We start from the raw sequence: 12,957 nt of genomic DNA, 5'->3' as shown, positions 1-12,957 counted from the left end.
AGAAAATAAAAAGGCACGAATGCCAAGGTGTTTTGGCCTGTACTGTATGTAAAGCATACGACAGCTCTGGATGCTAACAATCTACACAATTATATTGGAATGAGTTTGATGACGCAATAACTCACCTTGAAGATCTGCTGACAAAAACCTGAGTTCTCGACAACATACGCTCTCTCGCTCCGTTGTCATCGAGATGCACCTGCCACAAGTACACCAGAAGTTTAGCCCAACTCTTGCCTCATCAGGTATTTCTTGCTCTGCATTTCGCCTTTGCTGCTCGTCTTGTGAACGACCGAGAGTGCTGTCCTGCTCTTCACTTTTCCGCTCTGGTTCAAATTGGAAGGGACGAACCGACGACATGTTGCTAATGAATGACACGCTGAAGTCCGGCAGCGGGACTTCACAGCTTAACGTCACAGCACTGCGACGTCAACAACCATGGCGAACAATCAGTTAAAATAATTTGACAAATGTTATTAAAACGAAAACATTAAGAGGGATTTACTATCAAATTATTATAACTCATACTAAGATGTATCTTTTAAGAATTACTTGTCTTAAAACTAGAGGATCACTTTAAAAGGTTATTATTTAGTTTCAGTGCTCCTTAAGGCAGGTTGTTCTTGTGTGTGTTCTGATGCGAGTCATTAAAATACTAAATTGTTATTTAATGTTATTTAAAAGTATTTTAGTTTATTTTTGTATATGCTGCTGTTCCTCTCCTTGTCAGAGAGGTGCATAGTGAGCACAATATCCCACACAGAAATATATTTAACAAACCTTTCCAGCGTTGTGTAAATGCATTTATAATGATCTTAAAAATATGTAGACTATTTAAACATTAAGAAAAGTGTTTTTTTTCTGCCAACTTGAAGAAATTAAAATAAATGTCTATTGCATTTTGCCAAGGAAATGACGCGTGAACTATCCAACTGATTGAACGGACACACAGAAATAAAAGATATAAATGTTTATTGAATATGCATCTTACAGTCTTGTTTAACTGGGAGAATTTGTTACAAAAGACAGGCTTTAATTTGTTATCATTATGAACATAGGCATCGTCAAAAATGTGATCACACAAAACGCAACCACGCATCGCATCCCGCATTCCCTCCTCCTCCTGAGTAATCACAAATAAAACGGGCTTGGGCCTACAAATAAAACGTACATTTTCGGGGGGGTTTCGGGCTCGGGCCTACAAATACAACGTGAAATTTCGGGGGGGGGTTCGGGCTGGGGCATGCAAATAAAAAATAAAATTTTGGGGTTTTTCGGGTTTGGGCCTGCAAGTTAAGTTAATTGCTTGGGCTCGGGCCGGGTCGGGCTTTAATACACACGGGCCGGGTCGGGTTGGGCTGGATTTTTTAGGCCCGAACTAGGCTCTAGTACTTCATCCACTTGATATTTCACCCGACAACTTAACCTTTGACAAAATATGGGCACAGTCCTTGCATGAGTGTGTCAATATGTATCTGCATTTTTGTTTTAATTAATTGTATTAATACTAGCCAATATGGCAAGGTGTGGCACTATATGGCATTATTAGAGCAACTCCAAATTTCACATACAAGTAATACAAGATGTCAGCAAAAACCTAACGGGTAAAGCTCAAAATCTATTCATCAATCATCGTGACTTTGAAAAGTCTCCATTTTGAAAATCATCAACAAGTGAACTGATCTAACCAAAGTGGCCTTGAATTTAGCAGTGGTGGCACCATTATGTTGTCGTTAGCTTTAAAACAAAAGCTCTGGCCCTTTGACAACCAACTTCCTGTGTGGATAGTTCCAAAACATGCCACAAGAGGGCAATCAGAGTTGAAATCATAAAGTGGAACAAAACAATACAGGGTGACCCAAAAAAAAGTTTACACTGCCATAACACAACTTAAATGCCATGTTTATTCAGTTTAGAATTAGAATTTAATCACAAATTATACATTATTGTAAAGAACATGTACAGTACACTCTATTTTTCAATGTGTCCTCCAAAGTGTCACAGCAGCCTCCAGGTGCCTGCAGAACGCTTCTATATGTAGGATGCTGTCATCTTTTCCCAAGATCTAACAATGGACCTCTCCAAGGCTGCCACAGAAGTTTATGGCTTCTTACAGGCACTGTCCTCCACAGTTGCCCATATGCTATAATCCAGGGGATTGAGATCTGGACTCTGGGTGGCCACATATCACCTTGTCAATCAACTTTTTGGTCCCCACAGATCGGGCACTTCCAGACCCAGGTTTTCGTGAGGCTGTTCCAGTATCTTTCAGCTTCTTTTTAACTTTGTAGACTGCACATCTGGATATTCTCAGATTTGCTGCAATCTCAGTAGGTGTCAGACCGGCACACAGCAATTCAGGTACAGCTAAAGTTTTCTTCATTTTCAGCAGAAGCACAGGAATTGTAGAGACGAGAGATTACCAGCTGCATTGAGTGACCTTAATGAATCACTTAAGCATGACAACCTATTTAGATATGTTTCAATGGCTTTTAAACAAGCAGTCAACTGAGTGTAAACTTTTTTTTGGGTCACCCTGTACAATACAATACCAGTACAAAACAGTATGCGTGGCTGTAAGTGCGCAGTGCAAAGCGCAAAGGAGATGAAATTTCCGAAGAAAATTGTACCACCTTTGTACAAATAGATCAATCCGCTTTAGAGTTGATCAAATTTTCTGGTGCATTCAGTGGTCCGTTGACAACTATGGACAAAGGGAAACATTTTGTGATCTGATTTCCACTCAATGAAAACGTCAAATGTCTCAGCACTTAGCAAACATTATTGGACTAAATTTTAAGTTTGGTGTGGTATTTCGTCCAGGGTTTCCATTCGGATTTTTTGAAGTTGTGGTGGTGGTGGGCTGCGTCGGAGTCGGACAACCCCATCATGTTGTGCCACGGCGAATTTGTTTCATTAAATGACAAATAGCATTTTTTTTTAAACAACATTATTTTCCCAAGAACCATAACAAAGATATATTTGCAAAGTTCGCATCCTGTCTGGGAATACTTGATTTTCCTGGACTAAAAAAATAAATAAATAAGGGAAATAAGCAATAGTTGGTCCATTTATAGTCAATGTTGGGCATGCTGCAAGATGATCCCCCTATTCCTTAAGTCTGTCTTCATCTACACAGGAATAAGAAAAAAAAAGATCTTAAACCAGAAGTACATTCATTAACTTCAAATGTCTTTCTGTGGATTTTTCTCCCGATATCCCATCTCTGTGCCGACAACCGACGTACTCACTTCGCCTGATGCGCTTTTCAAAATAAAGCGTGTAAAGGAAAAATTTGTATTCGACGTGCTATTTCAGACGAGTTATGGCAAATAGTGCGTAAAAATGAGTGACATTTATTCATTTAGACATGTTAAATTATACAAATTATAAATTACAATGGATCCTTCAATCTTAAAAAGAAAACAACAATCTAATAGGCAATCGATGGCGGCTTATATTTCGGTGTGGCGGTGCGCCACGATCTTTAATGAGTAGGGGAAACCCTGTCGTCACCAATATCCTGATTGACCCACTAGGAACTTGTAAATTAGGTCAGGATTAAGTGAAACTATAATGAACGTTACGATCAAGCTAATCCCATTGGCCCTAAAAATCAGCCCTAAAAAAAAATCATTGCTCTATCGCTGGCTGTAATATTTTTTGCATTTGTGTCTTGCAGTTCCTTCACATTTGAAGTGGACAGACATGGAGAGTTTGAGCAACTGAACCTGGCACAATGTCATCAATCTTTGGACTTCCGACACAAGGCTCAAATGTAACAATTTTGATTACCTGGGTTGATGTACATCCCCGTTGTCTGTTCATTGAATTCTGGGCAAATTTTGGACAAGCGAGGGCAGTGGATTATGAATCCCTGACCAAAAATATTCAGTCCCCTGCAAATTTATTTCAGGAATTTGAAGGAAATCCTGGTGACTTGTGCTTAGTTCAGAACGAGATTGATGGTAGATGGTATAGGTCCCGCATTGTGACAAGAAGTGGATGTAACTGCAAAGTCTTCCTCATTGATAAAGGGATCACATGCATCACTACCACAAAGTTATTGGCTTGGGGTAACAGGGAATACTTCCACTTGCCACCTGAAGTGGAGTTTTGTTTGCTTGCCAATGTAGTGCCGCTCTCTCCTGAAAATATATGGTCTCCTAGTGCACTTGAATTTGTGAAGTCTTTTCAAGGGAAGACAGTTAGAGCATATGTGCAAGATGTACTAGTACATCAAAGAAAGCTTATTTTGGACATCCCTTGCATAACCAAGTGCATGCAACAAATGGGGTTAACAAAGAAACTGGAGCCAAGCATGTTCCTGGATGTTGTTCTCAAGGCACAAGAGCCTAGAACTGAAGCTGAGAAGTTTGATCAAAACTCAGTGGGTGAAGTTGAACAACTAAACAAGAAGGACTTGTACATGTATCCAGAGCTGACAAAAGGAGCTGTGGAGACTGTTGTAGTCACAGAAGTAACCAATCCACAGCGCATTTTCTGTCAGTTGAAGATTTTTTCTCAAGAGTTGAATAAAATCTCCCAGCAAATCACAAAGTGCTGTCAGGGAAGAATGGTCAGATGCAGTGTCGATCCCGAAATGATAGGATTTCCTTGTGCTGCAAGAGGAAATGACGGCAATTGGTACCGCTCTGTTCTGCAACAGGTATTTCCATCAAACAAACTGCTGGAAGTACTTAACGTTGACTATGGCACAAAACAATTGGTTCAAATGGAAAATGTTAGACCACTGGCTCCGGAGTTCTTCAGAATGCCTGTTGTGACCTATGTGTGCTCACTCCATGGAGTTATTGACAAAGGGGTTGGATGGACAAGCACACAGATTAACTATCTAAAGTCCTTACTCTTGCACAAGACCCTCATTGCCAAATTCCAGTACCAAAGTGTCACAGAGGGTGTTTATTATGTTACTCTCTATGGTGATGAAAATAAAAACCTCAACAACATGTTTTGTTCCAAAGACAACCGCTTGCTGGAGAGTGAACAAACACCTGCTGATTATGCAACTGGAAACATGGTGTCCAGGATCCAGCACCCGTCCCAGTTTCAAAACCAAGGTACGATCTTACCTTTCGGGCAGACGGCGGTAGTTGAAGAAAAAGTGGAGCAAACGGACAGATTTCCAGTGGAGAATGTCTTTCCTGGCACTTTATATGTGGCACGTGTCTCTCACGTAACCAACCCTCACGAGTTTTGGATCCAAACACAAAACCATACAAATGAGCTTGATGAATTAATGGGGAATATTTCCCACTTGTACAAATATACAGACAACAAATATGTGATGGAAACGCCAACACTTGGTGCCAACTGTGCAGCTAAAGCAGCTGATGGGGATTTCTACAGAGGTGTTGTGTCAGGAATTGGTGAAGATAAAATCAAGGTGTTCTTTGTGGATTATGGAGGCACTGAGGAAGTTGACAGGAGTGACATCAGGACTCTTCCTGATAGGTTACAAGAAACACCAAAACTTGCTCTGAAATGTTCATTAGCGGGCATCGGGCCAAAAGATTCCAGATGGAGTCGCTGTGCGACCGACTTTTTCATCAAAGTTACCACAAACAAACTGCTAAATGTAGAGGTGATGAAAAAACATGACCTTACCCATGTTGTGACACTGATGGATCCCAAGTCACGTGAACAAAGGGATATTGGTTCACTGCTGTGCTCTTCTGGCCTTGCTGAACGGAATGATATTAAAAAAGCCTCCCAAATCTCCACTGAGCAATCGAAAGCTGGAATCTTGTGTGATTTCAAAAATGTTCCTCCTCAGGCCCTGATCAATCCTTTTACCAAAGAATCAAAACCTGGGAAGTTCCCGGAAACTATGTTTCCCATTGGTAGTGTCCTGGATGTCAATGTGTCATACATCACAAGCCCAAATGATTTTTGGTGTCAACTAAATACAAACTCACGGCAGCTGAATTTGATGATGCATAACATACAAGCACACTACGCAGGCAGCATTTATGAACCTTTTACAGAAAGTGCTTGTGTTGTCCGCCACCCTGACAATGGAAAGTGGTATAGGGGTCTTGTAGTTCAGAAACATGAACAAACTCGAGTAACAGTTCTGTTTGTTGACTACGGCCAAACAAAAACAGTCTCTCTCTACGACCTGAGGGCCATCTCCCATGAATTTCTTGAGCTGCACAGTCAAGCGTTTCGGTGCAGTCTGTTCAACCCTTCCGAGGTCATGTCAGCTTCAAATGACTGGAATGACGACGAAAAAGAAAAGTTTGTCAACTTTGTGGAAACTGCTTCTTCTGACTTTGGTGAATTGAAGTGCACTGTTTATGCAGTCATGTACAATGAACAAAAAATTGTCTTCAACATTGTGGATCTAGAAACTCCATTTGAGAGTATCTGCACTACTATGGCAAAATGTGTTCATAGTATGCCCCACAGCACAGTCCAGAAACCCTCTTTTCACTTGAATGCATACTACTACTCAGCATACAACATCAAAATCGGAAATGAAGAACAAGTCAAAGTCACATGCGTGAACAGTGTCAGTCAGTTCTACTGCCAACTTGAGAGGAATGGTGATATGCTCAAGGACCTGAATGTGAATGTCAACAGGCTCTGTCTTCAGCTTGGCAATGTGAAACCTCCAAAAGTATTTGGAACATTGTGCTTTGCAAAGTACGTTGATGGGCTGTGGTACAGGGGTCAAATCAAGGCCATTAAGCCAAAAATCCTTGTTCATTTTGTTGATTATGGTGATACAGCTCAAGTGGATGAGTCAGACTTACTTCCAGTCCCCAAAGAAGCCACCAACATAATGTCTGTCCCTGTGCAAGCAGTCGTCTGTTGTCTCTCCGATGTCCCAACAGATGTTCCCCGTGAAGTGAATGACTGGTTTCAAACATCTGTGACAGATGGCAAATACCAAGCACTTGTTGTAGCCAAAGAACCCAGTGGGAGTCTGCAGGTTGAACTTTATCACAAAAACATTCAAATCAATTCCCAGATAAAAAACATCTTTCATCTTAAAGGGCATACTGAAGGTCAGGTTCTCTACCAGCATCGGAAAGCACCCGAGTTCAAGAAGGAAAAGGAGGCAATGTCTGTTGGCCCCCATACCAATAAACAGCTTAACGGAAAACCTGAATTTCAAGTAAGACAAGCGACACAATATTCAAGATGGAATTTGGACACCAATCTGAGGGCTAAAACCCCATTAGGAGAGCTGTACCAACCACCATACCGAAGGCAGCATGAGATCAAGCCCAAGGAAATTGAAAAAGAAGAAAATGTCACAATCACAAACGATTCCAAATCACCTATTAAAGATTCTGGCAATGTGCTTCACCAAACTAAACATCCAAAACGATCCACACTCGAAGACTTGCACAAAAATGTAATCACAATGGGTATGGCAGCAGATGTCTATGTTTCACATTACAACAGTCCAGCAAGTTTCTATGTGCAGCTTGTCAGCGAGGAGGATAAAATATTCTCCCTAGGTGACAAGCTTAATGACGCCACTCCCAAAATCAGCATCCCTGAAGTAGATGTAGGTGACCTAGTTGTAGCAGAATTCGCTGACGATTCCTTATGGTACCGGGCAGGTGTAAAAGAAGTGTTCTCTGACTCGATGGTTCTTGTTGAGTTTGTTGATTTTGGCAACACAGCACAATTGCCACTTTCCAAACTAGCAAAACTCCATCAGGCTTTTGAGCTGTTGCCTAGGTACAGCACACACTGCATGCTAAGCGAAGCTGAATCTCTTGAAGTTCTTGATGCAGAAGTGGTGTCGACTCTGAAGAAAGATATTGGCTCAAATCCTGAGAAAAAACTGAAATGCCATTTTGTACAGGAAGCAGAAGGAGTGTGGCAAGTCACTCTTGAGGATAATGGTGTTCAGATCACATGTGAAACACCTGCAGCATGTCCTGAAATCCCATCTGACACAGAAGAGGGAAGAAGTGAACAGAACACAAAACCTTCACCAAATGTGTGTTCGCGCTCTTACCACCAAATAGATTTTACAGAGGGACAACGGCTAGATGTTTACATCTCAGCTGTATGTGATGCGCATACCTTTTGGTGTCAGCCTGCTGATTCAGTTGCTCTTGATAACTTATCTGAAAGTCTCTCAGAAATCGGAAAGGCAGCTCATAATACAAATGTCAGCATAAGCGCTCAGTCGCCTGGCATGCCTTGCATTGCATTTTTTGCAGATGATCAGCTTTGGTGCCGTGCTGAAGTACTGAATAAAAATGGAGATGTGCTGTCAGTTGTCTTTGTGGACTATGGAAACACATCTGAAATTACCATTACAGATGTGAGGGAGATATCAAGTGACCTGTTAGAAACTCCAAAACAAGCATTTCTGTGTAAGCTTGAAGGGTTTGATGACCCAAATGGATCATGGTGTGAAGGTGCTTTTGATGCACTGGCTTCAGTTACTGAGGACAAATTATTACAGATGACTGTCACCAAGCCATCTCGAGATAATAAACAGAACATGCATCTTGTACAGCTGGAATGTGAAGGGCAGCTCTTAAATGAGACTATGAAAAGCTGGTGGGTGACTTCAACACTGAAAACAAGTCCCGACGTCACACAGCTCGTACTGGATAAACACCAAGACCCAATTGATGAATCCGAAAGAAAGCCAGAAAATGAACCTACTGACACTGAAGATGCAAGACACTTTCCTGGTGCAGACACTGAAAGCCAATGGAATGATGCGGAATTTCACAATATAGTAGCAAGCACACCAAAGAACATTGAGAGCCTTTTGGATTTTCTTCAAATTTCAAGTCCTACCGAAAACTTACAAGAAGAGAGCCACAGCCCAAGTGAAGTGATAAGCACTGTCCCTGCAGTTTTGATTCCTCACATGGAAACTAGTGTTTCACAGATTGATAGTGGAATAGAAGTAAATGTGTTGCCTTTTCAAAATGTGGCCAAGAATAGTAAAATCCTTGACGATGAAGAGGTGTACATAACAGATGCATCTTTGTCCGATGAGAACAACTCTCCACCAGAAAAGACCATGGAAAAGTCCGGGATCCAGTTGACCCCATTTGAAGTGCTGGATACCTGTACCATTGAAGATTGCTTTCAAGTCCAGAGTTATTTCCCTGGTAAGTTTTTCAGGTTTGGAATGCCTGTCATTATTACAGTTCATGAAGTGTTATATTCTCTTTCTAGATCCAAATGTTGCTTCTGATGACGACAAGGATGCAGATTTGGCTGCAGATATGAATGGGACAAAAGTGAAAATGGTAATTCTATCTACTTTTTAAATAAATGCTGACAGTCTTTAAGAAGTATTGAAAAACACATGGACAGCTAGAGATTGCTGACATTTGCTCTGATTAACTATCAGTGTTATTTACACGACTTAGTTCAAACAGGTTAATTTCAGTGATTGGTTTCAAACCAAAACTCGTTGATGGCATTTTACAGAATTCTCTTCATCAAATATGGGCATATTGCGATTTGTTGTTTAGTTTTTTTTTTTTTTTTCCAGTACAAAGAAAATATGAGTGTCCTTCCATTATCTTATTATTCCTTACACACTTTTAAAGATTTGCAACTTTTTTTCCCTCATGAAAACAAATAATTTTCTTAAAAGTCAGTTGTCGTATATCCCAGGCCACATTATTGAGATAGGCACTCATTCATCTTTTGCACTGCCGCATATTTGTGGTAAGTGGTAGAGTACTGATATAGTGCATTTACACTTGTATGAAAAAGTATCTGAACCTTTTGAAATTTCTTTATAAAATCCCCATCAAATGTGATCTGATCTTTGTCAAAATCACACAGATGTAGAAAGTGTCTAGTTTAACTAAAACAACCCAAACATTTTTAAGTTTTCATATTTTAATGAGGATGGTATGAAAATAAGTGAACCATTACATTTAATATTTTGTGCCCCCCCCTCCCCTATGGCAGCAATAACTCCAAACAGACGCTTCCTGTAGCTGCCGATCAGTCTGGCACATCGATCAGGACTAATCTTGGGCCATTCTTCTCTACACAACTGCTGTAGTTCAGTCAGATTCCTGGGATGTCTGGCATAAATCACTGTCTTTATGTCATGTCACAGCATCTCAATGGGGTTCAAGTCTGGACTTTGACTTGCCACTCCAGAACGTGTATTGTGTTCATCTGAAACCATTCTGAATTTGATTTACTTCTGTGTTTGGATCATTGTCTGTTGCAGCATCCATCCTCTTTTTAGCTTCAACTGTCTGACAGACAGGTTTTCCTGCAAAACATCCTGACAAACTTTTAAATTCATTCTTCCATTAATGACTGCAAGTTGTCCAGGCCCTGAGGTAGCAAAACATTCCCAAATCACGAGGCTCCCTCCACCATGATTCATGATGGGGTTGAGGTGTTGATGTCGGTGAGGTTTTCCATTTTTCCTCCACACATGACGTTGTGTGTTACTCCCAGAAAATTCAACTTTGGTTTGATCAGTCCACAAAATATTTTGCAAAACTTCTTTGGAGTGTCCAAGTGCCTTTTTCCGAACATTAAATGGGCATCAATGTTTATTTTAGACAGTAGTGGCTTCTTCCATGGAGTCCTCCCATGAACACCATTCTTGGCCATAGTTTTACATATAGTTGATGTGTGAGATATTGGACTGTGCCAGTGATTTCTGTAAGTCTTTAGCAGATATTTTAGGATTCTATTTTACCTCTCTGAGTATTCTGCGCTGAACTCTTGGCGTCATCTTTGGTGGACGGCCACTCCTTGAGAGAGAAGCAAAAGTGCCAAACTATCCATTTATAGACGACAACTCTGACAGTCGATTGATGAACATCCATTAGAGATGGTTTTGTATCCTTTCCCAGTTTTATAGAAATCAACAATCCTTGATCGCAGGTCTTCAGACAGCTCTTTTGACCGATCCATGATGCACATCAGACAATGCTTCTGATCAAGACATTTCTTCCCAGGTGTGTGTTTTATAGTGGGCAGGGCAGCTTTAAACCACTCATCAGTGATTGCACACACACCTGACTTCAAATGTTTGGTAAAAATTAGTTTAATTGCTCTTTCCTTCAGCAGAGAGTTCACTTACCGTAATTTCCCGAATATAAGGGACACCCGTGTATAATGCGCACCCCAAATTTACTTGTAAAATCTTGGGGAAATTATTGTACCCGTTTATAACGCGCACCCTAATTTTAGCACCAATAAATAGAAGAATACAAGAAAACAGAGCTCGTGTACGGATACAGAAATGTCATTTTACTGACTGGTGAAACTCAGCACAAGCATAGCGCATTGGTAGTTCAAAACATTACCATAAACTGACAATATTTACGGTAATAATATGATTTGACAACTTCTCCAACTTACCAGAATCTATGAGAAAACAAAACAGATGTGACTTTTCTTTTAAAGGCTGCTGTATAACTTGCTCGTTTCATCATGATGAATAAATGTTTCTTCCATGGATTGATGCGGTAAAATGAAAGTGAGAACGTTAAGTCGGAAATCCGTGAGAGCTCACCGCTGTCGACACGACAGTAACAATAGGAACTATTGTTATTTGGGTTTGAGTTTCCCGAGGGACAGATATAGTTGACGGACACAGGAAGTCTGTGTGCTTACGTTTGTTATGGTCCGAGTTGCGGAGATGCAATAACGTTGACTCAAATGACTTGACTCAAACTAAATTCTGTGCTTTATGAAGAGTGAAAAAAGCAGAATTTAACGTGGACGAAATCATTCGGCCGATAAGAGTGAAGTATTACCGAAACAAAATGGTGACGTCACGTACCGTAATGGTCGGCAACGAATTGCCTCATACATTTCTTCAACACAACGTGGCCGTGTCAATGAAAAAAAATCGGTTTATATATATAATACATTAATATTCCTGTCTCCATCCATGTACCCGTTTATAATGCGCACCATGATTTCACAAGTTGATATTGGGGAAAAAAAGTGCGCGTTATATTCCGAAATTACGGTACTTATTTTCCCCCTTCTGTCATTGTTTGCAAGCTATCCTCATTAAAATATGAAAACCTATAAATGTTTGGGTGGTTTTAGTTAAAGCACTATATTTTCATCTGTGTGATTTTGAGAAAAAAATCGGAACACATTTGATGATGATTTTATGCAGAAATGTGAGAAATTCCAAAAGGTTGATATTTTTCATACCCCTGTATCTACATGTTTACTATGCCCAAAGCACTTTACATTAGCACACATTTACCCTTTCATGCACACATTCACACACCGATGGTGCTGCTGTCATGCCAGGCGCTGCCAATGTATTAGGGGCAAATTAGGGTTCAACACCTTGCCCAAGGGCACTTCAACAGTGGATAGTCGTAGCCGGAAATCGATCCGCTGACCTTTCGGTCCAAGGACAACTCGAGCTCCCAACTGCGCCACAGCCGCTCCTACATATTTATATTGTCTTGTAGATTCCAGAAGAATCAGTGCTGCCTTCTCTTGTGCCTGTTGAACAGCAGTTACATGGTGAGCTTTTTTCCTAAATATATAGAGTATGTAAATTACTAGGGGTGTAACGGTACACAAAAATCTCGGTTCGGTACGTACCTCGGTTTTGAGGTCACTGTTGGTTCATTTTTGGTACAGTAAGAAAACAAAATGCAAAACATAAATGCGCTAGTTGTTTATTACACACATTTGTGCTTTCAACAATAGGAACATTAGCCTATACAAAGCTAGAATTCTGCTCAAAAAGTAGTGGGTATTTAATAATCCAGCAACAATTTGCCTTTCAGACCCTGCATATTGGTCAGCTTTCTCTCTGAAAGAAAGACGAAAAAAGAAGTACTGTGCTTTAAGAGAAAAGCAAGCCCAATGACAAAGATGTTAACATGTATTTTACAAGTGAAATGCCTCAATGAATCATTTTTTTTCTTATCAACGGTTTTCAAAAGCTTTATTGGTGGATTTTCTCAAGCTAAAGCGCCA

General features: G+C 40.4%; 1 protein-coding gene across 1 annotated transcript in view; it reads left to right on the top strand.

Moving 5' to 3' along the window:
- The window catches only part of tdrd6 (tudor domain containing 6), a 39,474-nt gene that overhangs the window by 11,703 nt on the left and 14,814 nt on the right, over positions 1-12,957 (top strand). Inside the window, exons 2-4 of the mRNA XM_057822229.1 lie at positions 3,683-9,122; positions 9,190-9,263; positions 12,441-12,495. Coding sequence (XP_057678212.1) covers positions 3,740-9,122; positions 9,190-9,263; positions 12,441-12,495 — 5,512 coding nt within the window. The 5' untranslated portion in view covers positions 3,683-3,739. The remainder of the gene's footprint in view (positions 1-3,682; positions 9,123-9,189; positions 9,264-12,440; positions 12,496-12,957) is intronic.

This window comes from Corythoichthys intestinalis, chromosome 19 (genome assembly GCF_030265065.1).
Source record: "Corythoichthys intestinalis isolate RoL2023-P3 chromosome 19, ASM3026506v1, whole genome shotgun sequence".
In the NCBI taxonomy this organism is placed as follows: Eukaryota; Metazoa; Chordata; class Actinopteri; order Syngnathiformes; family Syngnathidae; genus Corythoichthys; species Corythoichthys intestinalis.
The sequence above is the reverse complement of the archived record's forward strand: the minus strand, read 5'-3'. Positions and strand labels throughout refer to the sequence as shown.